The sequence below is a fragment of the Mustela erminea genome, chromosome 10, assembly GCF_009829155.1.
Source record: "Mustela erminea isolate mMusErm1 chromosome 10, mMusErm1.Pri, whole genome shotgun sequence".
Lineage (NCBI taxonomy): Eukaryota > Metazoa > Chordata > Mammalia > Carnivora > Mustelidae > Mustela > Mustela erminea.
The window spans coordinates 76866522-76892836 of NC_045623.1; the positions used below are offsets into that span (position 1 = coordinate 76866522).

Genomic DNA, 26315 nt, shown 5'->3' on the forward strand with positions numbered 1-26315 from the left:
TTTCTTTTTACTAACATATAACGTATTACTAGCCCCAGGGTTACAGGTCTGTGAATCATCAGGCTTACACACTTCACAGCAGTCACCATAGCACACACCCTCCCCAATGTCCATAACCCAACCACCCTCTCCCTACCCCACCCCTGCAGCCCTCAGTTTGTTTTGTGTGATTACGAGTCTCTTATGGCTTGTCTCCCTGATCCCATCATTTCATTTTTTCCTTCTCTACCCTCCAAACCCCCCACTTTGCCTCTAAAATTCCTCGTATCAGAGAGATCATGTAATTGTCTTTCTCTGACTTAATTCTCTCAGCATAATACTCTCTAGTTCCATGCACACCATTGCAAATGGCAAGATTTCACTTCTTTTGATGGCTGCATAGTATTCCATTTTTTTGGTGTGTGTGCGCGCACGGGTACACACACACTTCTTTATCCATTCATCTGTTGATGGACATTTACATTCTTTCCATAGTTTGGCTATTGTGAACATTGTTGCTATAAACATTCAGATGTATTTGCCCCTTCAGATCACTACATTTGTATCTTAAATGGGTAAGTACCCAGTAGTGCAATTGCTGGGTCATAAGGTAGCTCTATTTGCAACTTTTTTAGGGAACTCCATGCTGTTTTCTAGAGTGGCTGCACCAGCTTGCATTCCCACCAACAGTGTAGGAGGGCTCCCCTTTCTCTGCATCCTTGCCAACATCTATCATTTCCTGACTTGTTAATTTTAGCCATTCAGGCTGGTGTGAGGTGGTATCTCATTGTGGTTTTGATTTGTATTTTCCTGATGCCGAGTGATGTTGAGCACTCTTTCATGTGTCTGTTGGCCATCTGGATGTCTTCTTTGCAGAAATGTCTGTTCACGTCCTCTGCCCATTTCTTGATTGGATTATTTGTTCTTTGGGTGCTGAGTTTGCTAAGTCCTTTACAGATTTTGGATACTGGTCCTTTATCTGATGTCATTTGCAAATTATCTTCTCCCATTCTGTCATCTTTTGGTTTTGTTGACTGTTTCCTTTACCAGTAGCATTTCTTTAAGATTTTTAACTCCAGAATCACCAGCACCAACTTCTCATGCCCATTACTTTACTCTTACCATCACTTGCAGCAATTTCAAAAGCCACAGAAATCCACTGAACAGCACTGATTTTTGACATTTTCACTTCTAGTAATGTTTTCTTCCTCCTCCCACCTTGACTCACAGGACCATCACCTAAAAACTTTGCCATTATCAGTCACTGCACATCTCAAGGTTGAGCATGTCTTCCTCTTAAATAAATACTTCTACTCCAAGTCAAGGTGGAACATACCAACTCCACTCAGCAGACAATGTTATGCTCTTACTAGTTATGGCTAATCAGGATCCATCCCTAGATAGGGACGAGGGCAGTGGATGCTGGGAACATTACTGTCAACTGTAATTTTGCTCCCACTTCTAATACCTTTGCACTTTTCTCCTTCTATTGAATTCAGCTGCCAAATTCTCTACTTCCTGGCAATTCTATTTCCCTGGAATATTTTCTTTCCCATTCTCCAAGATAACTATTTTACATTTTCTTCTTTCGGAGTCTTAAGTAATCTCTATACTCAACATGGGGCTCAAACTCACAACCTGAGATTGAGTCGCACACTCCACCAACTGGGCCAGGTAGACGCTCCTACATTTTTCTTTCACCAAACTTCTAACATCTTTCCTCCCTTTTCTAAGACCCATTAAAAACAAGACAAAAAAACAAAACCCAAAACTTTTCAAATTTTTATTGAACTTAATTTGAAGACAAATTGATAAGCCTCAATATCCATTAACATGGAAACCCCCATTTTCTTTGAATATCAAGAGTTTTGCTTCTGCCCAGATTTTGAACATGGTATAAAGATTTTTACCATTAAATGGGGCACCTGGGTGGCTCAGCAGGTTAAGTGTCTGCTCTCAGGGTCCTGAGATTAAGCCCCATGTTAGACAAGTCTGCTTGTCCCTCTCCCTCCCCACTGCTCATGCTCTCTCTCAAAGCTTAAAAACAAAACAAAACAAAAAAACAACTTTATTAAGTAATCTCTACACCTAGCCTGGGACTCAAAGTCACAGCCCTGAGATCAAGAGTTTCATGTATGGTTCTAAATACATTTCCCTGATACTACTATGAAGCAAAACTTTTTTTATTATATACAAGTAAGTTTTAGCCATTTACTAACACATTCTCCATTCTTAAACCGACAGCAAGTTTTTTGTTACCAGTATCACCCGTGCTGCCTGTCACGGTTTCCTTTCTAATCTTCACACGTTTCCATCTCCATGTACTACCTAGGCCCTTAAAGTACAATATTTTTAACAGAAACCATGACAAGCATCGTCACCTCATTCCTCATTTTGATTAAAACAGAGCATACCATAGGCCTGACCTAAGATACCTCATTTCTTACCACTCTTCCTACACTTACTCTGCTGCAGCCACATATTCTTACAAAGGGATGAGATGTATGTAATTGTTAAGGCTAGAGCACCGGGCTCAAAGCTAAGTGTCAAATACTAAGGCAGTTATCAGATGAGGAAACCATTGCTGCTGCTTTGGCAAAACAATGCATCCACTCTCCCATATGGCCAAGTGCTAACTTCTCCCAGGTCTCATGCTTGCACCATGTGACTGCCAGGCCAGGTTCTCATCTGCACCCTGGCTGTAGAGAGAATGCATTCTCTGGGTTGGCTAAGAGACTTGGGCTACCTAATCCTTATACATGGTGAAGACATCCATCAACTGCTGGCCAACACAAGACACATGAAAAAGTACATAGGTAGTTTTGTTTGCAACACTAGCATCAAGACTGTTATCACAAGAAACTTTCTTCCTTGCTGTGGTTTTCAAAATCACATTTTAACATTACAGGTCTCTCCTGCTGTCTGAAAGCACTCCATTCCTATGGAACCCTCTGTAAGCTAAATAGTGTCAAGTGAAGAATCAATTACCACTAACTTATATGGAAAAACTTGTGTTCTCAGAAACAAATTATCTCTTAGATTTTGCTAATACTTTGGGATGTATTTTACTAAAATTGGAATAAGAGAATATTAGCGGGGCCCCTGCCCAAGGATGACATACAAATTCATGAGATGTTCTGTATTTTTTACTTACTGAAAGGATTAAAAAAATGCTGATTTGGAGGGGGCACATGCACCCTAGTGTTTACACAAGCACTATCAACAAATTATGCTAAGATCCCAAATGTCCAGGTGTACCTGGGTGGCTCAGTGGGTTAAGCCTCTGCCTTTGGCTCAGGTCATGATCTCAGGGTCCTGGGATCGAGCCCCGCATCGGGCTCTCTGCTCAGCAGGGAGTCTGCTTCTCCCTCTCTCTGCCTGCCTCTCTGCCTGCTTGTCATCTCTCTCTGTCAAATAAATAAATAAAATCTTTAAAACAAACAAACAAACAAACAAACAAAAAAAAAAACTGCAGCCAAACCAACAACAAATGCTATTTTCATAAAAGTAGAAATTCTTGTCAGATTTCTTGGTTAGCAAAAACAATAATTTAAATCTTCCCTTAAAAGAAAAGTGCTAAGGTATAATGCATAATTTTGAAAAGTGGTGAATACCTGTTATTGGATATTTAACCAGTATTTTTGTTGTTGTTTTAAAGATTTTATTTATCCATTTGACAGACAGAGATCACAAGTAGGCAGAGAGGCAGGCAGAGAGAGAGAGAGAGAGAGAGAGAAGGAAGCAGGCTTCCTACTAAGCAGAGAGCCCAATGTGGGGCTCGATCCCAGGACGGTGGGGTTATGACCCGAGCTGAAGGCAGAGTCTTTAACCCACTGAGCCACCCAGGTGCCCCTAACCAATATTGTTTTAGTCATTTCCATGATACATACATATCCTAGGGATGCAATTATAAAAAAGTATACATTACATACCATCAACAGTATCCAAATTTGTTCCATTGTACTCTTGTCAGCATGGAGCATCTTAAAAAAAGGCTCCAAGTTTAGGAGGAGTTTGAAAGACACTAGCTTACTTAAATAGTATGTTCCCACCTTATTTCATAGTCCCCTAGAATTAAAGGTACCAGGGCAATACAACCTTGGTTCTGAAATGTGAGTAAGTTCTGGAAAGGGGCACCACCACCTGGACTTACACATAACTGCAGGACTCCTGGAAGCGCCACTCTAAATCCCCAGCACCTTTTCTCTCTGGGCCCAAAACACTGGTCAGGAGGATACCAAATGAACATCTAGCGAGACACTGTACAAGAATAATCAGAACAGGTTTAGGTTAGAAGGGAGTTGAGACCACAGAATTATTTTCACCAACCTCCATACTGTTTAGTAAATCTTCCTACAGGCATTACATTTGTTGTTACCATCTCGGATCAGCCACACACAGGAGTGAGCCTGTTTACAGAGTACAGCCAGGCTCTGCTGCAGGCTGAAGTAACTCTTCCATAAGGAAGGAAATAAGTGATTTGCAGAATCCAGTTGGAGCATGTATGCTCTCTCCCCTTTGCCACTGTCCCTCAGCAAAAACAACTTACAAAAAAGAAAATGGCCAAATCATCCTAGTAAATGTTTTCTGATGTTTAGTACGAGCCAACAGGTATGTCACTTGAAAAATTACACATTTTAAGTTAATTTCCGACTAATCCGGTGAGTACCATCTATTTGCAGCTAGGTTTAAGCTAAGGGTCCTATGGCCAACTAAGGACTTAACAAACTAAAATTAAGACAAGACAAAAATATACACAAAGACAATTATTTAAGACCTTTATTAACGGGTGCTTGCCGTTTGTTGACTTTTTTGAAAAAATCAAGTTGTAAACTTTTATTACAAATTAAAAATGAGGTTCTTAAAAATCTCAACTTGACCAGATATGAAACAATTTAAAAACCTTTAAAGGTGTATTGAGAAAAACCAGGCTTTTTTTTTTTTTCTTAAAAAACACGTTTGTCATTACCAAAAAGAGACGTCTTTAGGTAAAAATAATAAAAACCCCATGCTGCATAGATAATGCAGATAGTTCTATTTATCTGGTCAATGGGCAAAAAGCAAGCACTTAAGGTCTTCAGCTCCAATCTTTTGTTCATTTCTTATTGCTGGAATTTCATCTTCATTTCTTCGTGTTGGATGACTAAACTGTAAAACAAAAACAAAACAAAAAATTAAATTTAAGATTATCTTGCACAATTGACTACAATGTTCTTTTAGTATACACCAAATTGCTCCAGATTACATTAGCTAAGTAGGGAAGGCATTCACAAATCTATTTCTTTATCCCAAGACACTGATCCAACAGGGGTGAACAATGCTCTGTGACAAGAAAGGCTACTGTCAGTTCTGCATGACCTTTTGCCACCCAGAATATAATAGAAGGGAAAAAAACAAAAGTATCACTGGCTAGAAATGACAATTCCAGAGCCAAACAGAGACAATTACATGCTTCTCAGAAACAAGTAAAAAACTGAACGTAAAGGAATCCCTTAACTTTAGACCTGATATAATGTCAAACCTGCCACTTTCCCCAAAGAGACTATACTGCTCATCACCACGCAGGTTATTCTAGTAAGCTATCCCCACCTCTTTTTAAAAATAAACACAGCATAATCATCATACTTCTTAGGGTAGTTATATAGCAAGACGTAACTCAGCTTACTACTGAATCACAGATTCCATTCAGAACAGTTGATAAAGGCTCAAATACTCGAGATTTAGATAGGCCAAGTATGGCCCTGATACTTGCCATTACCCAAACTGGATACTTAGGTAATTTGAAAAGGACTATGGCTGAAAGACATCCTAAAGAACATTGGCTCATCTTACCTGATGAACCGGGATTTTTCTCTTGCATGAATGACCACCACCCATGACTGCTCAGAGGCCAGAAGGCCTCCTATGCCTACTTACCCGGATGATGGTAGAGATGGTAAGCCGGCATTTACTCAGCCCCGCCCTGCTCAGCCTCGGGAGCGGACGAATTCTCAGCTGGTGGATCGGCTGCTTTTGTCTCTTTGCCATCTTGTGGTTTAGGGTTTTCTGGGCGTCTGCGTCGGTAATTGAAGTTGCGGCGGTACCGACGTTGAGGTGGCTGCTGACCCTGGGTCTCATCTCCTTGATTTTCCTTATCTTCCTCATTGCCATCTTCTCTAGGTTGTCTTTGGCGAGGAGGACCCCTGGAATGAACATTGTGCAAAGTTGCAATGATAAAACCTTCATTCTTTAACCCACCCACCGGTGTTCTCACTGGGTCAAGTCAACTAAATATCACATCTGGCCTGTTTACCAAAAAACCAAAAAGCACAAACTTGCTTCCCATTTTACAAACTGGATGGGATGTCTATGCAAGGATTTGAAGTGTAAATTAGAGGATGTGTATTTAAAACCGGTTTTTTTTTTTTTTTTTTAAAAGATTTTATTTATTTATTTGACAGACAGAGATCACAAGTAGGCAGAGAGGCAGGCAGAGAGAGAGAGAGAGAGAGAGAGAGGGAAGCAGGCTTCCTGCGGAGCAGGGAGCCCGATGCGGGGCTCGATCCCAGGACCCTGAGATCATGACCCGAGCCGAAGGCAGCAGCCCAAACCACTGAGCCACCCAGGCGCCCCTTAAAACCGGTTTTAACAGACTAGCAAACTTACAGTATATAACCTATTACAAAATTCATCATGAAATGACTGGAAGTGGCATAACACCAGACACTATGATGTCATTTTAAAGGGGCTCCATGATAGCAAGGTTTGGAACCAAGTGCTACTAATCCTTTACAGCACTTGCTAAAAAAAGCAGGATATCAAAAAGAAAAGATGCTCTATATACATCAAAACATACAGCAACCATCAGTCATTAAAGAAATCCAATTCAAAACAAAGAGGCCACTTCATACCCTCCCAAGATGGCCACAATCAAAAGATCAGAAAAGCACCAGCGCCAGTAAGGATGTGGAGAAATTGGAGGCCTCATATATGTTGCTGGTGGGAATATAATCACAGTACAGCAGCTTTTGGAAACCAGCCTGGCAATTCCTCAAAATGTTAAGAGTCACTCACTATATGACCCAGCAATTACACTCACAGGTCTATATACCCACAAAGTATCCATTTCGTGATTACCAGTAACAAAAATGTACAAGCATTCCCAAGTGCCCATTAGCTGACTAATGAAGATCTTCAACAAAACAGCACATCCATGTGGTGGACCCTGACTTATCCATGAAAACGTAGACTGGTAGCAGCCAGGGGCTTGGGGTACAGGGAAATGAGAGACTGTTAATGGACACAAGGGTATTTTTCTGGCTGGGGGTGGGGGGGGAAGGAGTGAAAAAGTCTGTAATTAGAAAAAGTGTGGTAATTGTTGCGTAACTGTGAATATTAAAATCCAGAGGCGTACACTTAGAAAAAAGTTCAAATTTACATTCTAGCAATATTATATTTAATAGCCTGAAATTAAAGATATCAGGACCAAAAAAGTATCGTATCAAGATTTCTAACACCAAGGAAAAGATTAGAATTGCTTTTGCTGGTGACTATAAATGTCAGAAAGCGGTTTTCTTGGCCTTTCCTCCATCCATAATCACAGCACCCCAGAAACATCAAGATTGTAGCGGGGTTTTTTTTTTTTAAAAAAAGATTTATTTATTTGACAGAGATCACAACTAGGCAGAGAGAGAGAGAGAGAGAGAGAGAGAGGAGCAGGTTCTCCTCTGAGCAGAGAGCTCAACGTGGGACTTGATCCCAGGACCCTGAGATCATGACCTGAGCTGAAGGCAGAGGCTTAACAACTGAGCCACTCAGGCAGCCCTGTAAGTGTGTGTTTTATACCTACTGGTCATCATGGGCTCCAACTAATTCCCCTCCCTTTTTCCTGAGACCCTTTTCCCTAGTTTTGGAACCTCACAGACAGTCTTTGGCAAAACTGCCAGCTCTCCCCTGAAGCCTTCACATGCAGCTGCTTTATCCAATCACTTTAGCTTCTAAGTCAATTTTCCCCATTTCTTTCCAAAACTCTGAGCTTTTCAAATCTTATGTTAGGCTATGTTCCATTTACTATGCTTTTCCTGTTTTAGTTATTCTGACAACCCCAAATAACCTGGGCATTTAAACTCTACCTCCTATCCAGCTGTTTCCTATCTGGGTTCTCCCAATTTTAAGGACTTCACTCTCCAAACACTCCTTTTCCTGTTCTCCTAAGTTTAATTCCTTCTTTTTCTCCCATTATTTATTTCCATTAGGATTTACAATCCAGCATTCCTATCACTTACTCTATCTCCCATTCTTCCTTAATATTTTTCTCCCTTCCTACCCAATTATAAAGCCCACCATTAATTATGACCAATTAGGATCTACATTTGGATCAATAAATGCTGGACTAATTCAACTCTGCTCAATCTGAGCCTGCTGCTCAAAAATGGCTGCAAAATACAAGCATGCTGGGTGGACCCTGTAACCATTACTCTATTATTTGATTTTCCCTCGTTTCTCTTCTAGAGATAACTTCACATTCTTTGTCCAAAATTCCCCATACCTCTTACCTCTCTGTCTCTGACTCCACTAGCACTCCAGTGCCCACTTGCTTTGGCTCCTTACACACAAAACACCCAGGTCTTAGCAAAGGGTCCACCACTCACTTATGGACAAAATCCTATACTATCTACAGGCAATTCTAAGCAGCTGCTTTCTACAAACCATCTTCTGCTGCCATTTCCCAGCCTAAGAATATGCCCAATTTCTCAAACAAAAATACTTTCTTAACACCACTCCTTCCTTATACTTTGTAACCAACACTATCAACTTGTCTATCCATTCAAATGAGACCAGTATGTCTAATTTAAAAGGCAAACAACAAAACTGAAGCACTCAACAACAAAAACTCACATGCTACCTTTTAAAGACATCAATGAAGCTAGGCAAAAAATTTAAGCAGCTTTATAGTGTAACAAAAAGGCAAACTTTCTGCCGTTGGTACCCATGGATGTAATGTATAGACTGCCATGAGAGCCCACTTTAGACCAATTCTAAAAACAATGAACACTGTAAAAAACGATACTGTTATATTATTTGCAATGTTTTAACAAGGTATCTCTGTCTAGGTTTAAAACTAGTTTGAATAATAGTTCAGTTCAGGATCAACAAAGCTTATCAGTCAGCATCAAAATAATCTTCCCCACTCAACAGGGAAAACCTACTGCTCTCCAACATCAAGCACAAGGCTAACACAATCTCCTGGTGGAGATTTTAATGAAGCAGAGCTAGAACTCCAGGCCATTTTCATGAAATAAAAACTCAGGACACAACACACATCTCTAGAAATAAGAAAAGAATAAATTATGGACACTAGCTACTGCAAAACTCTCAACGCACATATACTGATATGTAGTGCAACCTCAGCTGGGTTCCTAGTTCCTAAAGCGTCAGTGCTCCACCTTCCTTGAAGTATTTTAAACCTGGGTATGGGTCTGTGTATGTGGGTGTGTGTCCCTGTCTGGAAACCTTTCCTACAGAGTCACAATGTATACAATCTATATTGTATTATGAATAATTTTACAGTAAGGAATTTCTTCAAACTTATTTGGGTATGTACAGTTAAAGCTGTTACATAAGTGATCAGTTAAGAATTATTACTGTATTGCCTTAACTATCCAACCCATTAGTTTTAAGGATCACATGTGGAGACTCAATGCTTTAACGAAAAGACCCTTAAAAGAAACAGCTGTTAACACCATTCTATCCACCCACTGGGACAGACTGGGTACACTGATTGCCTCAAATATATCATGTGTTTATACAGTAAACACATCTGGCTCATGGAACTCTTCTCCAGTTACTATGTACTTTATTGGAGTGATTTCATTTTGCAACTTAAGGGTGACAAAAAACCTAAACTGATAAGTGATTAATGGAAAAGTATGCCATCTCAGAGGTAACACTGTGGAGTCTTCATTCATGATTAAGGTGTAGTTCACATACTACTAATGCTTTAAAGGCAATGCTTACCTTTACCTTTCTCCCTCCCCATGAAGTAGGTCTTAAACATACAACACAGGTTGAACTATTCTCTTACCTGTTCAAGGACAGAAAAACTGAAATTCCATAACCTCATTTCAGGGGGGGAGGGAACCCACAACTGAATATAAAGTAGACCTCATCTACACAAGCTGTTTTTAACCAGTGCCAGTAAAGAACACATTCTCAAAGATAACTGACTTCAGGTTCACCTCTTTGGCATCTGACAAAAGAAAATGTTAAGTGTTAACAAATAAGATGACTCCAAAAGACTGCAGGAGAAGGTGGATGCTGCTGAGTCCTAACATATGCTTGAGAAATTTAATACAAACCATACCTGCGGAATCGTGGTCTATAACCCCGATACATATTCTGTCTCACTGGTCTACCTTGTTCTCCTGCACCCTGGTTGTCAGCACCCTGAAAAGACAATCAAGCTGACTGAAACAGTAACAGAGTAAAAACCCAATCAGACAAATCCAAAGTCTGCATACAGGAGTTTAAAATAAATAAATCAATCATCTAGTAACTATAATTATAAATTAATCTACTAGAAATTAAAAAAATGCTTCCCATTAAGATTAATTACTCCAACATAAGGGAGACACCCAGAAAATGCTTAAAATGCAGTCTTATGTCAAGTTATCACATGCTGTTTCTTTTACTTTTTGGTGAAAACTGAACACTTACTTCCATCACTTCTCCCTGCACAGGAGGGTTGGAATACTGTGGTCGACGCCCATAGGGTCTCCTCATGTAGTAAGGTGGGAACCGTCGCCTGCGGTAGGGCCGGCGCTGTTGGGCCTGGCCTTCGGGAGCACTTTCCGATCCCTCGTTCTTTTCCCCACTCTCACTATTCTGGTAATTTTGCTGGTAATTGCGTGGAGGACCCCTGCGACGTGGATAGCGTCTATAATGGTTACGGTCTGCTGCATATTTACTGCCTTGCACTGGAACTCCACCAGGGCCTGTCACATTTGCTGCCTCCGCACCCTACAAAAGCCATCATATATTGACAGTGACAACAGAATTAAGTACACTTACCAAAATTTACACAAAACAAATAAAAAAGGGTCTATGTGGCCGGGGGTGCATAGAAATGATTAAACATCAGCTCCTCACTGTTCTGAAGAGATTGCCCTCTAACTGCAGCACATTAGGCTTGATGCACCTGTGTTCATGTGGTCACCTGACCCAGCCATCCACATTAGAGCCACCATCCTAACGGATGAGATCTCCAAAATATTTCCATACTGAAGTCAAACCTTTACACAAAAAGCATCCTCACCTTTTCTCCTTCAACAACATCAAACTCCACAGTCTCTCCATCTCCTACACTGCGAAGGTACTTCCTGGGGTTATTCTTCTTTATGGCAGTCTAGTAATATCACATTCCAAAAATAGATTAACAGGGGAGAATAATGTGCTTTTTCATTCAAAAATGTACCAGAGTCAATATTATTTTAGCTTGGATATACACTTAAAATTAGCTTTAAGTAAGACCAAACCGTCAATAAATTTAGGAAAACAGGGACCAATGCTACCCCCAACCTCAACCAAAATGCTCTAATCTTACAAGGCCCCAGCATTTTACCACTATTTCCAAACTAAAACAAGTAATTTAACACTCAAGACACAACAATATGTATTTTTTTAAAAATGCCTTTTGCAAAAGCATCATATGTAGCTTTATACAAAATGAGGATATCCATCTATCCCCCAAAGACTGCACTTAATAGTAGAAGCTAGCCCCACACAGGGCCAGTTTAGATGACAGGCGAGTTTAGTTTTGCATGCTTCAAAGTTGACCAAACCAACTTTGTCCCTGTGTTAACCATATCAAACTCAATTACAAATGTCAACCAAAATCCCTTCCAACTGGTCTGTGATAATACTTCAATGGAAATGCAATTCACATGTATTGACCATGCGCCACTCTTTACATTATCTGACCACATGGGATATAGTCAGTTATTACCTCCTCAGCATACAATAAATCTCACATTGTTACTTGTTCTCTAGACTGCTACAACTAAGTAAAAAGGGAAGAATAACCCCTCACATTTGAGTTTAATACAGTAAAGTTCCTTCATGCATTACCTAATCAATCTCATTTTGACAAATGTGAGGTATTATTACTCCGTTTTTACAAATAAACAGGCTTTTAAAGGTTAGGTGACTTGCCCAAGGTCACACAGCTTAAGTGGCACAGTATGGACTTTTCTAAATCCAGGTCTTGGGACTCCAAATCCCATGTTCGTTCTACTACATCACAGCGGTATCCATTACAGGATCACTCATGCATTTCCATTCCATAGGAGGCAGGACAACCAACAAAGCTGAAGCCAATTAAGCTAAGTTGCCCAGAACTGCAGTCTCCTTGATACACTAAGACCTGAGCATCCAAAGTCCCAAGAAACAACTAAACGTTGAACCACTTCCAAAATAAAGAGGAAAGCATATTGGTGACACCTGTGGGTCAGTACCAAGTGGGTGACATGCGTTCAGCCAAATAATTGATCTCATCTGTCATCTAAACTGTCACGAAGTTTTCATACCTTCCATATATAGCCAACTCTCAATTACCTGCAGTCATAGGGGATAGCAGAAGTATGGATAATTACAATTGCAAAGCTTACTTTGGTCAGCAACTCCAGAACACCCCCAATCTCCCCAAACCCTTTTGTGCTGCTGACAAGTAACAAGACTGACCAGCCTTGCTGTCTCTTGTTCCTAAATGTGCATATTCCTTTGAATATGCAGAAGTAAGGAACACAAAGGAGTTGGCATTCAATTTTATAAATCATTTGTTTTAAAAGTAACACCGAGCAGTCCTTTTTTTTTTTTTTTTTTAAAGTTCATTTTAAAAAAAAAGTAATCTATATACCCAATATGGGGCTTAAATCAATGACCCCGAGATCAGGGGTCTCACACTCTTCCTACTGAGCCAGCCAGGTGCCCATATGTTTACAATTAAAATGTTTCCAAAACTACATATTTGACCCTGAGATTTTCGATAAGGTTTTGGACATACTAGAAATTGATCTGGCTCCCTTGATTGCCACTGAATGCTGTACCTCAGAAAGCAACAAAGCACCAACTTCAGATAGCCCTTCTTAAAAAAAAAACATGCTGCCAATCCAAGCTCACACCTGCCTGAGTAACAGTGTGAGTGTGAAAACTGTATCTTTTGGTGTCTGAATAGAAAGTAAAAAAAAGTGGTTAAAAAGTTCTTAGGATTGATTTTCAATACACAGTAACAATATTTCAACAGTCTTGGCGAAAAAACTGCAGTGCACACATACACATACACAGCTGTGTTCTTCCTACCGGTGTACACCTGTGAGGAGCCCATGAGATACTGAAGTTTGAGATACTAGTGTTTACTTGGCAGTGGCTTACTTTAATAAAAGTAATGCTTAATGATCACTTTCCAAAATATTTTTCTTACATGTACTTGTGAAAGTTCAGCATATGGCACCTAATCCCATTAGTTTTTTCTCTTAAAACACTAAAGCCAATGTAAATAATTTTAATACATAATTACCAACTTTGTCACAATTTTCCAAGCCAACCAAAATTCTCAAAGACAATTGCCATCCAAAGTGCTTTAGAATAAACAGAAGGACCTAGGCTAACTCTGTTGGTGTTATAGTGTTCACTCCAAATTGACAGGTTTTGCAGTTTAGTCCTATTTTCCCCATGATCACTGTGATTTGTCCTTATGATAGAGGTTAAAACGTGACAGTGTTTGAAAACAACCCCACCAAAGTTTCTGTGTATATATAGCAAAATCAGTTCAAGTTTAGGTTAATGGAGAGATTTTTTTCTTCCTTTGAAATTGGGTTTCAAAAATTTAGTCTGAGTTGAGCACCTTTCCTCATTTAAAAAAGCTACAGCTATTAACAAAATACCCATCTGAAACACCTATTTTAATTAAGTAAACAGCCAATATAATGTTTCAACGTATACATCTAAGCATGCTCCCACTCTTCCTGTGGGAGCTAAATTGTTTGGTGGTTGGATATAATAACCTTTTTGCAAGGAACAATAGTTAAGGAACATCCACCCCTTTCTTTCTTCTCACAACCCTTAAAACTAGGACTGGAAACATTCACACGAGCACTCACCTGGTGTACAAATACATCTTCCTTGGTGTCATTCCTGCAAGACAGAACCAAGTTGAACAAGTCATAAATGAAATACATTTCATGTTGCCAAAGGTTAAGAATAACCACGGTTCTTTGTGCATTCCCCCCTCTTTTCCCGATTGTTAGAGACTTTCTGCCTGCCAACAAGCCCCCAAGAAATTTAAAGCAGAAACCTAATTTTTGTTTCTTTCTTTTTTTTTTGAGACTAAGCAGTTGCCAACAGTTGTAACCTCACTATCTGCAGAAGGATTAAAAAAAGTCTAAGTGTGACCTACCAAGCCATTAAGGCTATTAAGAGGGTTTAAACGACTAGCAACTATCACTCCTTATTATCCTACCAAATATTAACAACTTTCTAGCATACACCACTCTTAACTCCATTCCTGTGGCAACAAGCACTGTACTGGAGAACTAAGGTGGCGAGGACGAATGAGACAACTTCTACAAGCACACACAACCCCTTCACTTCGTATCGGACACCATTTCACAGCAATCATTAAATATCTGGTCAAACTGCTAAAGAAATATGGTTGAAATATCTCCTTTAGGACTTTAAAAGTAGTGTTAAAGGAGGGAACATGTGCCTTAAGTCTTAAAGAAGTTTACTGGAAAATGAGAAAGACGTTCCAGAGGTAGACAGAAAAGAAGTCAAGGATCTGGGTAAAGCAGCAACTAACAAATTCAATGCAAGCGGAGTTCAAACTGGCTGGAGCATGAGGAATATGGCTGTGGGTGGGGGAGGGTAAAGAATAGGGGCTAAACAATATGTAGGTAGGGGAGGCACCAAAGGCCTCTGAGTAGATGAATATGGCGTAGCATCATCAGATGTTAAAATTTAGTGGCTACTAGGGAAATTTCATATACAAAAGGAGCCCAATTAGTTCTAAAGAATAGCCTAGAAGCCCAGACAAGGACTGATAGAAGCCTAAATTATGGGGCTTATGTGTGAGAGAATGTATTTGAGGATCTCTCTCTTGTGGTAAAAATGGGGAAAACCATATGGATACATGGATTTAGGAAGTGAGGGGGAAATGGGAGAACGAACTTATTTTAGCTGGGACACTAGGATTAAGATTATATTATATAAGCAAAAACCACAGGAGAAACCATTTTTCAGACCTTTACTGACCTCCCAAACCCTCTTCATTTTGTCCAGTAGGTCAGAAAGAGAATGGGCTCAATAAGAGTTCTTTAATGACAAAAGGAGCAAAGGTTGCAATGAACTAGACTGACTGGCTTACTGACTGCTGGCTCCTTGTTGAACTGTGGAGGAAGAAATGCACCAAAGAACCCACACAGCTTGGACTATCGTAACATGAGGACATTTCACTTATGGAACAGAATTTTAAGCTACTCAAGGCAACTAATTAAAAACTGACCTTTACTAGCTAGTTAAATACTAGAAAACCCATGGAATAAATGGTTGCCACAATGCTTGTCAAATAGGTCTACAGGCATCCCACAAAGTTCCATAGCCATTACTATTAAGTTCTCATCTCCAACACTGGGACTGAATTCCAAACCCTGGGGCCCTAAGGAGAAGTGCACCCTTCTCCTGGTTGGTGAGTAGGAGGAGGTAGGAAAGTAGGTGAGTCTGGTGAGTAGGAAATGTAGGCTAAGTCTAGAAAAGGAACTCTCAACAGGGGCAGTGTTGACCACCATCGGCCATTTAATTGTTCCAAAGACGGGCACAATTTGCCATAACTGGGGTGAAGGGTATCAGGCTTGCTGGAGGACGAGGTAAAGAATTATTTGATATCCTAGTGGACTTTCATGTAAGTACATTTATTATAACTTGGGTTTTGAATCTAGTATTTTACAGTTTTAACATACATTAAATTTACTAAAAATGCAACTTCCATAGAAATTTTCATTTAATGATAATGCCACTTTTTATCTGGGTAGCCAACACATAATTTAACAGTTGGTCTCTGTGGTAGCACTATTCATGTATTCTGATATAGTTGCAAATAGCTATGTACATTTAGAATACGCTATACAATAAAAAAATGGGTGCCTGGATGGCTCAGTCAGATGTGCGTCTGCTTTCAGCTAAGGTCATGATCCTGGGGTCCTAGGATGGAGTTCCACATCAGGCTCCCCCATCAGTGGAAAGCCTACTTCTCCCTTTCCGTCTGCCTGCCACTTTCCCCTGCTTCTGATCTGACTGTCAAATAAATAAAACCTTAAAAAAAAAAAAAAAAAAAAAAAAAAAGGCAAGTAGTTATCTACAGATTTTACTTCAAGGTGGTAATAAAAGGAATTAGAAAATTTATGAACAACTTATCTAGTAATTAGAACAATCTTTTTTTCTTTTTAAGATTATTATTTATTTGAGAGAGTGCGAGAACACAAATAGGTGGAGAGGTAGAAGCAGGCTCCTTGCCAAGCAGGAAGCCTGATGTGGGGCTCCAACCCAGGACCCTGGGATCACAACCTGAGCCCAGGGAGGATGCCCAACTGAGTCACCCACGCCCCCCTAGAACAATCTTCTTCTTCTTTTTTTTTTATAAAGATTTTATTTATTTATTTGACAGAGATCACAAGTAGGCAGAGAGGCAGGCAGAGAGAGAGGAGGAAGCAGGCTCCCTGCTGAGCAGAGAGCCCAATGTGGGACTCGATCCCAGGACTCTGAGATCATGACCTGAGCCGAAGGCAGCGGCTTAACCCACTGAGCCACCCAGGCGCCCCTAGAACAGTCTTCTTAAGAACAGTACGAGGGAGCGCCTGGGTGGCTCAGCGGGTTAAGCCTCTGCCTTCGGCTCAAGCCATGATCTCAGGGTCCTGGGATGGAGCGCGGCATCAGGCTCTCTGCTCAGCAGGGAGCCTGCTTCCTCCTCTCTCTCTCTACCTGCCTCTTTGCCTACTTGTGATCTCTGTCAAATAAATAAATAAAATCTTAAAAAAAGCAAAAAAACAAATAAAACAGTACAAGGTAGGCAAGACACACAATGCATCCTCTGAAAGACAGCCGAAGGAAGTTGTTTTGCAGGTATAAAGACATGTAGAAACCAAGAAAAGGTTCACTCTTATGTGCCAGACAACAGCACTCACTCACTCTGCTGACAATAAACCCTATATATATGGCCAAAGCATACACGGATTTTAGAAGAAAATTTGACAACTCAGAAAAATGCAGTTTTAGCCTAGATAGAACACTATAGTCTGGATGCATTAGATCTATCTAGTTACAACTTTAGTGACTATGCAGAAATTCAAGGTAACTACCAAAAGAAAACCCTATTTTTAGTACTCATTCCACTCTTAATAGCTGTGCAACCTTGGACAGCTATCTCATCTGCAAAATGGGAAAAATTAGATACAACAGCTTACCTTCCTGAGGACTTAAGTTCCAGGTATTGTTCCAAATGTCTTAACTATACATACCATTCAACTCTCACATTCCTGAGGTAGACACTATCATTAATCCATTCTACAAATTAGGAAAATGAAGTGTGAGTTCATCTGCTCAGTGGTAAAATTTGACTCTATGGGCCCTGATCTTTACTATGTTAAGAACTCAAAAAGGACCAGTCTGGAAATCTTTACATTTTTAGCTCCATAGGCAGCTTACAGCATGATGGTCTATTTTTTAGAGGACAACAATAAATAACAAGCACCTCTACATTCTCACCTGCTATTCCGTTAGACCAAGGTTCTGCTATGTATCTCCTCCCCCAAATGTAACCACCACTTTGGGCTCATAAGCCATATAAAAACAGTCGCTGAGTGGTAAGTTTGTGGACTCCTTACTGTAGTGATACTGGAGCAAGATACATGCTCACGGCTACTAGAAATCTCACGGAAGAGGAAAAAGCAGTAATTAAAATAAGCTGACCAGGGCACAGGGTGGCTAAGTTGGTTAAATATCTGTCTTCACCTTAGGACATTATCCCAGGGTCCTGAGATTGAGTCCCATGTGGGGCTTTCTGCCCACTGGGGAGTCTGCTTCTCCCTTCCCTCTGTGTGGTCTCTCAAACAAAATCTTTAAAAAAAAACAAAACAAACAAAAAAAAAACTTTAAATACAACCAACACCCGCCATTATTAATGTAATAAGAAGAGAGACGCCTGGGTGGCTAAGTGGGTTAAGCCTCTGCCTTCGGCTCAGGTCATGATCTCAGGGTCCTGGGATCGAGCCCCACATCGGGCTCTCTGCTCAGTGGGGAGCCTGTTTCCTCCTCTTTCTCTCTGCCTACTTGTGATCTCTGTCAAATAAATAAATAAAATCTTTAAAAGGCAGGCAGGCATTCATATCTTCTCTGGTATATGCTGAGAACCAAGAGACATCCTTCTAACTTTACCTTACTTTGCTGAGGGTGGAAAATTATGGACAGGGCAGACCAGTACAGTAATAAGCTAGCTCACTAGGGGTGTCTGGGGTGGCACAGTCGGTTGGTTATGTGTCCAATTCCTGGTTCTGGCTTGGGTTGTGATCTCAGGGTCATGAGATGCAGTCCCCTGTTGGGCTCTGTGCTTAGCAAGAAGTCTGCTTAGGATTCTCTCTCCCTTCTCCCTGTCCCCCTCCCCTCCAAAAACAAATAAATCTTAAAAAGCAGCTAACTAACTGGGGCACCTGAATGGCTCAGTGGGTTAAGCTGCTGCCTTTGGCTCAGGTCATGATCTCAGGGTCCTGGGATAGAGTCCCTCATCGGGATCTCTGCTCAGCAGGGAGCCTGCTTCCCTCTCACTCTCTCTGCCTACTTGTGATCTCTGTCAAATAAATAAATAAAATCTTAAAAAAAAAAAAAAGGCAGAAAAAAAGCAGCTAACTAACTAGGCACTGTGCTAAGCACCAGTAATAAAAGTTAACACATGGCCTATCTTCAAGTATTTCAACCTAGAAGGCCACCACCTTTGATCCAACGCAGCAGCTGAATTACCCAATACTGTTTTCCATATATCATAGTATGTTAACTCTTACTGATCAGAGAGGAGGAAAAGGAGAGAAGAGCAGGCAGTGTACATATAGAGCAGTGTGGTTCAGCATTCCTTACTATAAACACTGGAGCCAAGGTTCGAATCGGGGCTCTCTGATTTGGGGCAAGTCGCCTTGTTCGGACAATGGGGTAAAATAACACTTACCTAAAGACCATACTGTAATCAAACCCAAGCCCATCCGTACTGCTGCCAGTTGAGACATTATTTTACTGGCAGCCCAGTGCCTAGTACTGCTGTCGGAAAGAAATAAAATGCAAGCTCAATACAGGTTTGCCCTGTTATCTGAAAGTTCACTTGATGCCACTTCACTTTCATGAGAGGACTCACAGGAATGCAGTACTTTGGGACAGCATGCAGAAATCTGTATCTATGTTTATTTTCCAGTAGCCACAATAAAAAAAGTAAAAGCAGGTAAAATTAGTTTTACCACTTAAACATGTATAAAAATCAATATAAAAAACTGCAGTATTTTACATTTCTTTTTTCATACTGGGCCTTCATAATCTGCTCTATATTTTACACTTCTGAAAAGTAGGTTCACAAACGCAAGCTGTTCATAAGAAAGTGGCTCAAAACAAACACTAAATTGGGTATCAGTTTAAAATTCAAGTTTAAAAAAAAAAATTCTGTTTCTCAGATGCAAGAACCACATTTTCCTACAAGTCTAATGGTTACTGTACTGGACAGCACAGGCCGACAATATCCCAAAAGTGTTACTCCATACAGCACAGTCCTCCTGCACTCAGGTGTACGCTTTTTGCTGGATTCTACTACTCCTCTTGTTGTTAAGTGCATTATTTGCACTGAAAATTTTTCATAAACACTCTTCCTCTCAGGTTTTCTCACCTGACTAGTAATATTGTCCTTATTCAGCAAATGAGGCCACAGTATGGACTTCAAGGAAAAGGGAATCACAGATAGCGAGAGGCTGAAGAAAAAAAGGGGTTACCATTTTAAGTTTGGAAAATGCTAAAGAAAAAAGAAATTCTGCTGGGATTTACAAATAGAAGTCTCTTAAAAGCTCCCAATGTAGCACAATGAAGGTAAAAACATGCAGCCAGCACTAAACTGTTACACTACTAAATTTATACAGATTAAAAAGTGTCTCAAAATGTCCTAGAATTTTAGGAAATCTTTCGTGAAACCACAGCATTGTGATAAATGAAACCTAACATATAAGCTCACCTATCCATAACTAAATACTTTTATCCTATTATCTTGTTGCAGAATACCACACCAAGCCCTTTCAACAGCTTAAATTGCCCAAGTGCACAAATTATTAACTCTAAGTCATAAAAACCTCTAGGATTTAGCATCCATATATGCTCCGTAACCCAAAGCATCTGGACACCAATTTCCAACTTCTGCAGATGGCCATAAGATAATAAACCCTACCTCTCTTTTTATTGGTTTTCTATTAAACACTTCTTATGGGCCAGCAGTCCCACTATTTTGTATCATTTTGCCTCAGTGAGCTGGATTGTAAATGTTTCCAAGGGCTAAGACTGAAGGGTGGAAAATCCAGCAACAACAGTCCCAATACTTGGTAAACAGAAGTAAGCTCATTCTCTACTCTAGATTTCAAGATGGAAAAGCTTTTATCTATCAGTAACTTGGTGAATAAGGATGACTTCTGGCCAGCTTAAAAATCACAGCACACAAATCAATCCTGAAGTGCCTTATATAGAAGTCACCTTCTGAAGAGCCTTAGCTCTGAGATTAAAACAAAAACACCCCCTACCCAAAACGATACACCATGATTTGGGGACTACTTAGGTATCATTTTTTTTTATGCTTCCACCCACCCATCCTTCCTTAACAGCACCCACCAAGTCTTCCCTAGTGCCACAGCATGTAGTCAATTATGTTACAAATTATCCACACCTTCTATGATATAGATATACCCTTACCATTTGTCATCAAATTCAGTCTGATTTTAACAGTCCAGGAGACTTGGTAATCACTCTCCCACAGGTCTACAAATTTTTAGAACAAAGAACCAGGGAGTAAATATTTTAGGCCATGTCAGTCATATAGTCTTATTTAAACAACCCTTAAAGACTCACAAGTAATATAAGGGTCAAAGGCTCTCTCCTTTAATTCCTCCACTGCATCCTAGTATTAGCTATATTAAGGAAATCCTTTTTAATTGTAAAGCCAATCCACACTAAACTCTGTTACAGCACTACCTAACTGCACATAACAGGCAGTGCAAAAAAGCAAATTTTTTCAAATCTGGGAAACTAAGCCAGCACACAGAGGAGCTCCAGTGACTGCTAGGTCTCATTTAGGCATAATCTTTTGATGGCTAAGAATAGCCAACCTAAGAAATAATCTGTAACTGCGGACACCAGCCAAATTGAAGAGAACCAGGGCCAATTTTCAGGAACAGTATTAATAGCTGTTAGTGAACAAACTCCAAAGGCAGAAAATGAGTTCAAATCCTAGCCCTACTACTTTCCATGCTTCACAGGCAAGTTACTCAACTTCTCTGTGCCTCAGAATACTGACTCCTCAAGTATTTTGAGATTAAATGGTTTAGTTCATGTAAAGCATTTATAGTAAGGTATGGTGTAAGTGCTTGAAAAACATTAGCCACTTTTCTGTGTGTCACCACTGTGTGAAGGAAGTCACCTTCATCAGTTGTATACACAGGGAATCCCCAAAAGAGAGACTAAACCTAACAGCCATGACTTAAGTATTTTTCCTGAAGATAGCTAAACCCTTCCTTGGCTTAGTTTATTATACCTCTTCCTAGAATAATAAACTCAAATGCACAGAGGCCAGGCAGGAAGGGAAGTCAATACAGGAGAAAACCAAACCTGACATATTGTGGTAAAGAGAATGTACACCCCATTTAAAGGTGTCAATAATACTCATGGCCAGCCCATCTTATTTACATGGGACTTCAGGTCCCAAAGCTAAAACTCAGATCTTAGAAAGATAGTAATCTGATTATTTTGGAGATTATCTCCCCAATTTTAAGTATCACCAACTCATTCCAGTTCTTTCCCAGAGACTGTGTTATCCAAACAGAACATCTGAAGGTAGATTCAGCTAGTAGGTCACCAATTTATGTCCTCTTACCTATTGGATTCTCTCTGTTCCGAATTCCTTGCCCACCCCCAAACTCTGGAATGATTGATTAAGCATTTTTAAGTACTCTGGAGAACAGAGAAGTATTCCTATTGTGGTCACTATGAAAGACGCACATCCCAATGAAAAACTTTTAAAACTGTTACTGATTCATGTCAACTTTTCAAATTTCATGAGCACGGATTAATCCTCAACAACAGGAAGCAAAAGACAAAATTGGGTTTCCAGATTTAAAAAGCAGAGAACCAAACCCTGAAACCACTGACCCCTGTAGCATCTATCTAATGACACCTTCAACAGTTTTGAGTGAAGCTTTTCATAATATGAAATGGGGACAGGAGGTTAATAAATGCCTCTAATCACGTAATGCAACCACTGTTTCCAAGACACAGCATACTTAAGGACTAACCATAAATTTTTCAGAATTCTTAGATTCTGTTAATCTAAAAAAAAAAAAAAAAGCAGCTAAAATGTTTGATGTTCTAAAGCTCAACACTTTTATTTAGCACCTTTTACCCAGGAAAACCTCCAGGAGAAAACCCTATAAAAAAAAATTTTGATAAGAATACAACATTACTTTCACAGGTAGTCATTTAGATCAAAATAATTGCAATGAAAACACATTTCTTTAAAATCAAAGTTTATATAAAAATTATCTTCTATTTTCATTACAAAACTCTTAAGAACCAGAATGAAATTCACAGAACGTCAAGGTTAAAATTATAGTCACAGCAATAATCTCAAACACTACATCCTCTCCTTTCTACAGAAGCAGCATGTTTCTGCTTCCTCCCAAAACCCGACCAAGAGCCAAGTCCCTACATACCTAACCAACCTGGAAACTGGTACCAAACTACAGTTTTTTAAGACCTGTATTTTCCCTTAATCAAGGCAAACCTCTACTAGACTTAATTGCTGTCACATTTTACAGTGACTCTAAAGTCTTAGAATCACTACAATAACCAATTTAGAAACACAAAGCACATTTAAACCAGTTAACTTGACAAAATAGCTGAGGTTAGGATAGTCCAAACAAAGGATGATCAAAAGTCTATCTATATTTAATGTGCCCTGAAGGACCACCAACAGGATTGATTCCAAGTTGGAAAGGAGATATTCAAGGAGTGGCATCTCATAAAATATTTTAGAGTACATGTTTTATATTGGATTATCAACTGTTCACTTCAAAAATCATAACCTCTGTCTCTTTAACAAAAAAATGCAGGAAAACATAAGGCACATGGTACAACATCTAAAGCACACACAAACTACAATCTAACCACGGAAAAGGCTGCAAATTACAGTCCCTTCTAATGTGTACATGAGCATTACATTAGGTAATGGGTTAATGGCAGTGTTTCAAGGATGGCCCACCAAACATAATCACCTGGAATTCTTGTTAAAAATGTACCCCAGACCCAAAGAATCCAGGCTGGAAAGAAAGAACTGAGGAATTTGTATTTTTTAACAAACTCCAGGAACAATAAGCCCACTTTAATTTGGAAACTATTGGTTTAAGGCTTAGCACGGTAAGAAGAGTCAGAGTAAGAGGGGAAATACAAACTGAAATCCTAACATTGAGAGATCAACTAAGTGGTAGTCAAATATAAGGAGCCATGCATTCCCTTCCTTCATCTCTAGTAACCCATTACTAAAAAACTGATGAAAAATGTAGCCTTGGCCTGTCACAAAAGCAGTGTTAAGAGTAGAAATTCCCAAAGATTTTGGAAGAAACGTAACTGTTTCCTCACAACTGCAACCTTGGAAAACAGGCCATCAAACGCTTAAAATCTCTTCTGCTTTGAACATTTCGACAATACTTTAGGGTTGAGTAATGAAAGGTTTTTCACCAGCCAATTAGGTCTATCTTTAAGCTTGATCTTGCCCGCTTCGGTTTCTTGCAGTAGCGTCCATTTCACACGCATGCAGTATTATTTCTTACTCTTAGATCTTCTTTAAAACATCTGGTTGTTTAATGCCTTCTAGATTAAGGATGTAATAAAATGCTGAGATGACACTATCCTACCTGTAAGGCTAATATGCTATGAGCACACTCGATGCTCTACATCCATATGCAACTGCACTAGTAGCCTTGCTTGGCAGCCATCTTGAAAATGATGCCCGGCTCACAAGGGAGACCATGAAGAGTACAGTATGTAAAACTGCACATTACCGTCACTATTGCTACAAACGAGTCTGAAGATTAATCCTAAAGATGGAGCCCCAAGAGTATGAGAAATAAAAACTGAGAAAGGAAAAGAGGCTGTTTTTTTCAGATGCTACTACAGGAACATAACAGAAACTACTGTAGTCCTAAAGTGAAATTTATCCAAAGCATTCAAGACAACACACACTGAAAACATTAAACAAAGACCATATAAACTTAACAGTCAAGATGACAAATCTTGCACTGTCAAATCTTGTTACCTCCAAAGGTTAAGACATTAGAAATAACCTATATCTACTGATCAGTGCTCACATCACGTTCTTTACTATCAATTTCATAAAGTTATAAAAGGGTTGACAAGAATAAACATAGTTAAGAGAATTACACTAGACCTCAGTTTCCTCAATTTGCTCTGTTAAGAGTTGGCTCACTCACTGCACTTGCCTTTTAAATTGCTCCTCACCTAAGAAGCCTCTGAAACGGATTTTAAATTAATATTTAGCTGTAAAACAAAGACCATGTCTAAATTCCTAATCTCTTCAATCTTCGAGGAAAACAGACTCACTGCCAAGAAGTAACAAGCTACACATGCTTACACCCTTCCTCGTCCACACACAGCCTACCTACGGAGCAGAGCATGCAAAAGGTAGGACGGAGACTACGATGGCGGTCATCTCACCTGTTGATGAAACCATATCCGTTTCTTACATTGAACCATTTTACTGTTCCCAAAACCTTCGTTGCTGGAGGGAAAAAAAACACAAAAACACAAAACCCCCACGATTACCAGACGCCCTTTCTTAGACCCGCCACGCTTGGGCACCCGGCCCCGCACGCGCTCCGCCGAGGCCCGCGACCACCTGACAGTCTTTCTCCTCCGAGGCCGCGCGCTGGCCCCACAGCACACGTGGGTGGGCTCGGAGCGGCGGAGGCCCGCGGGCAGGCCCGGGGCGCGGAGCCGGCGGGCGGGCGCGGCTGCGGGGCGGAGAGCACGTGAGGGAAGGGGAAGCGCCCGGCCCACTCGGGCCTGCGTAGGCGGCGCGCCGCGCCCTCAGGGTACACGCGGAAGGGAGCGGGCTGAGAGGACGGAACAACGGCGTGCGGGCCCGAGCGCACGCGGCCGCCGGGGAGGGGAGGGACCCCGCCGCACACGCGGTCGGCGGCGCGCGGCCGCTCGGGGGGAGGGGCGCGCGACCGCGCGGGGTCCGCAGGGGGCGCGGGAGGCGACGCGCGCGCGCGCCAGCCGGGCACGCGGACCGGGGCGGGCCGGCGTCCGCGAGGGCGCGAGTGGCGGTGGGGGGGGGGGTTGGGGGAGGGGCGGCCGCGCGCCGCCGAGTCGGTCCCCGCCAGCCGCGCGCCCGCCGGCTCGCCACGCTTCGGGTAACGGTTCCGCCGCCGGACTTCCCTACGGCCCCACCCCCGTCCCCGTCCAGCCCTCACCGATGACCTTCTTGTCCCCGCCGGCAGGCGCCGCCGATGTGAGGCCGCCCGGGCCGCCGCTCCCTGCGCCGCTGCCCGTGGTGCCGGGCTTGGTGTCGGCAGCGCTGAGGGCGGGGGCGGCGGGGGGGGCGGCGGGCGGCTGCTGGGTCTCGGCCTCGCTGCTCATGGTTGCGGTGATGGTGACTGGGGCCGGCTGCGGCAGCTACGGCTCCTCCCGGGGTGTGATGGTAACTAGGCCGGCGGCGGCGGTGGGGCTGCTCAGGGCTCTCTGGGGTCCGCTCTCCGCTCCCGCTACCGATCGAACTAGCGAGAATGGCGGGACGGGCGGGATAAGCCCTGCGATCGACCCGCCCCAAGCATCGTTCACTGGCCAGCACTGCTGTCAATCTCACCACCTGACCCCAACTCTTGGACCCTATTGGCTAATACTTTATCACTCCTCCACTCTCATTGGCTCTTGGGCGGCTAATTCGGCCGACCTACAACCGTTCCTGCCTCCGCCGCCGCCATAGAGACCGGAACTAGAATTAGAGTAGA

General features: G+C 41.3%; 1 protein-coding gene and 1 pseudogene across 2 annotated transcripts; one reads left to right on the forward strand and one right to left on the reverse strand.

Moving 5' to 3' along the window:
- Positions 1-3028: 3028 nt before the first annotated feature.
- On the forward strand, positions 3029-3126 carry LOC116568344 (annotated as a pseudogene).
- Positions 3127-4740: 1614 nt separating this feature from the next.
- On the reverse strand, positions 4741-26097 carry YBX1 (Y-box binding protein 1). 2 transcript variants are annotated; one of them, XM_032361636.1, is made up of 8 exons: positions 25779-26097; positions 25018-25081; positions 14115-14148; positions 11273-11362; positions 10675-10977; positions 10322-10404; positions 5896-6161; positions 4741-5127 (listed from the first exon to the last, which is right to left on the reverse strand). In XM_032361636.1, exons 1-7 carry the CDS (start codon positions 25942-25944, stop codon positions 5927-5929), a joined length of 975 nt encoding a protein of 324 aa, XP_032217527.1. In that variant the 5' UTR covers positions 25945-26097; the 3' UTR covers positions 4741-5127; positions 5896-5926. The 2 variants fall into 2 exon arrangements, with proteins under 2 accessions (XP_032217527.1, XP_032217528.1); XM_032361637.1 differs by lacking the exon at positions 11273-11362.
- Between the last annotated feature and the right edge of the window lie 218 nt (positions 26098-26315).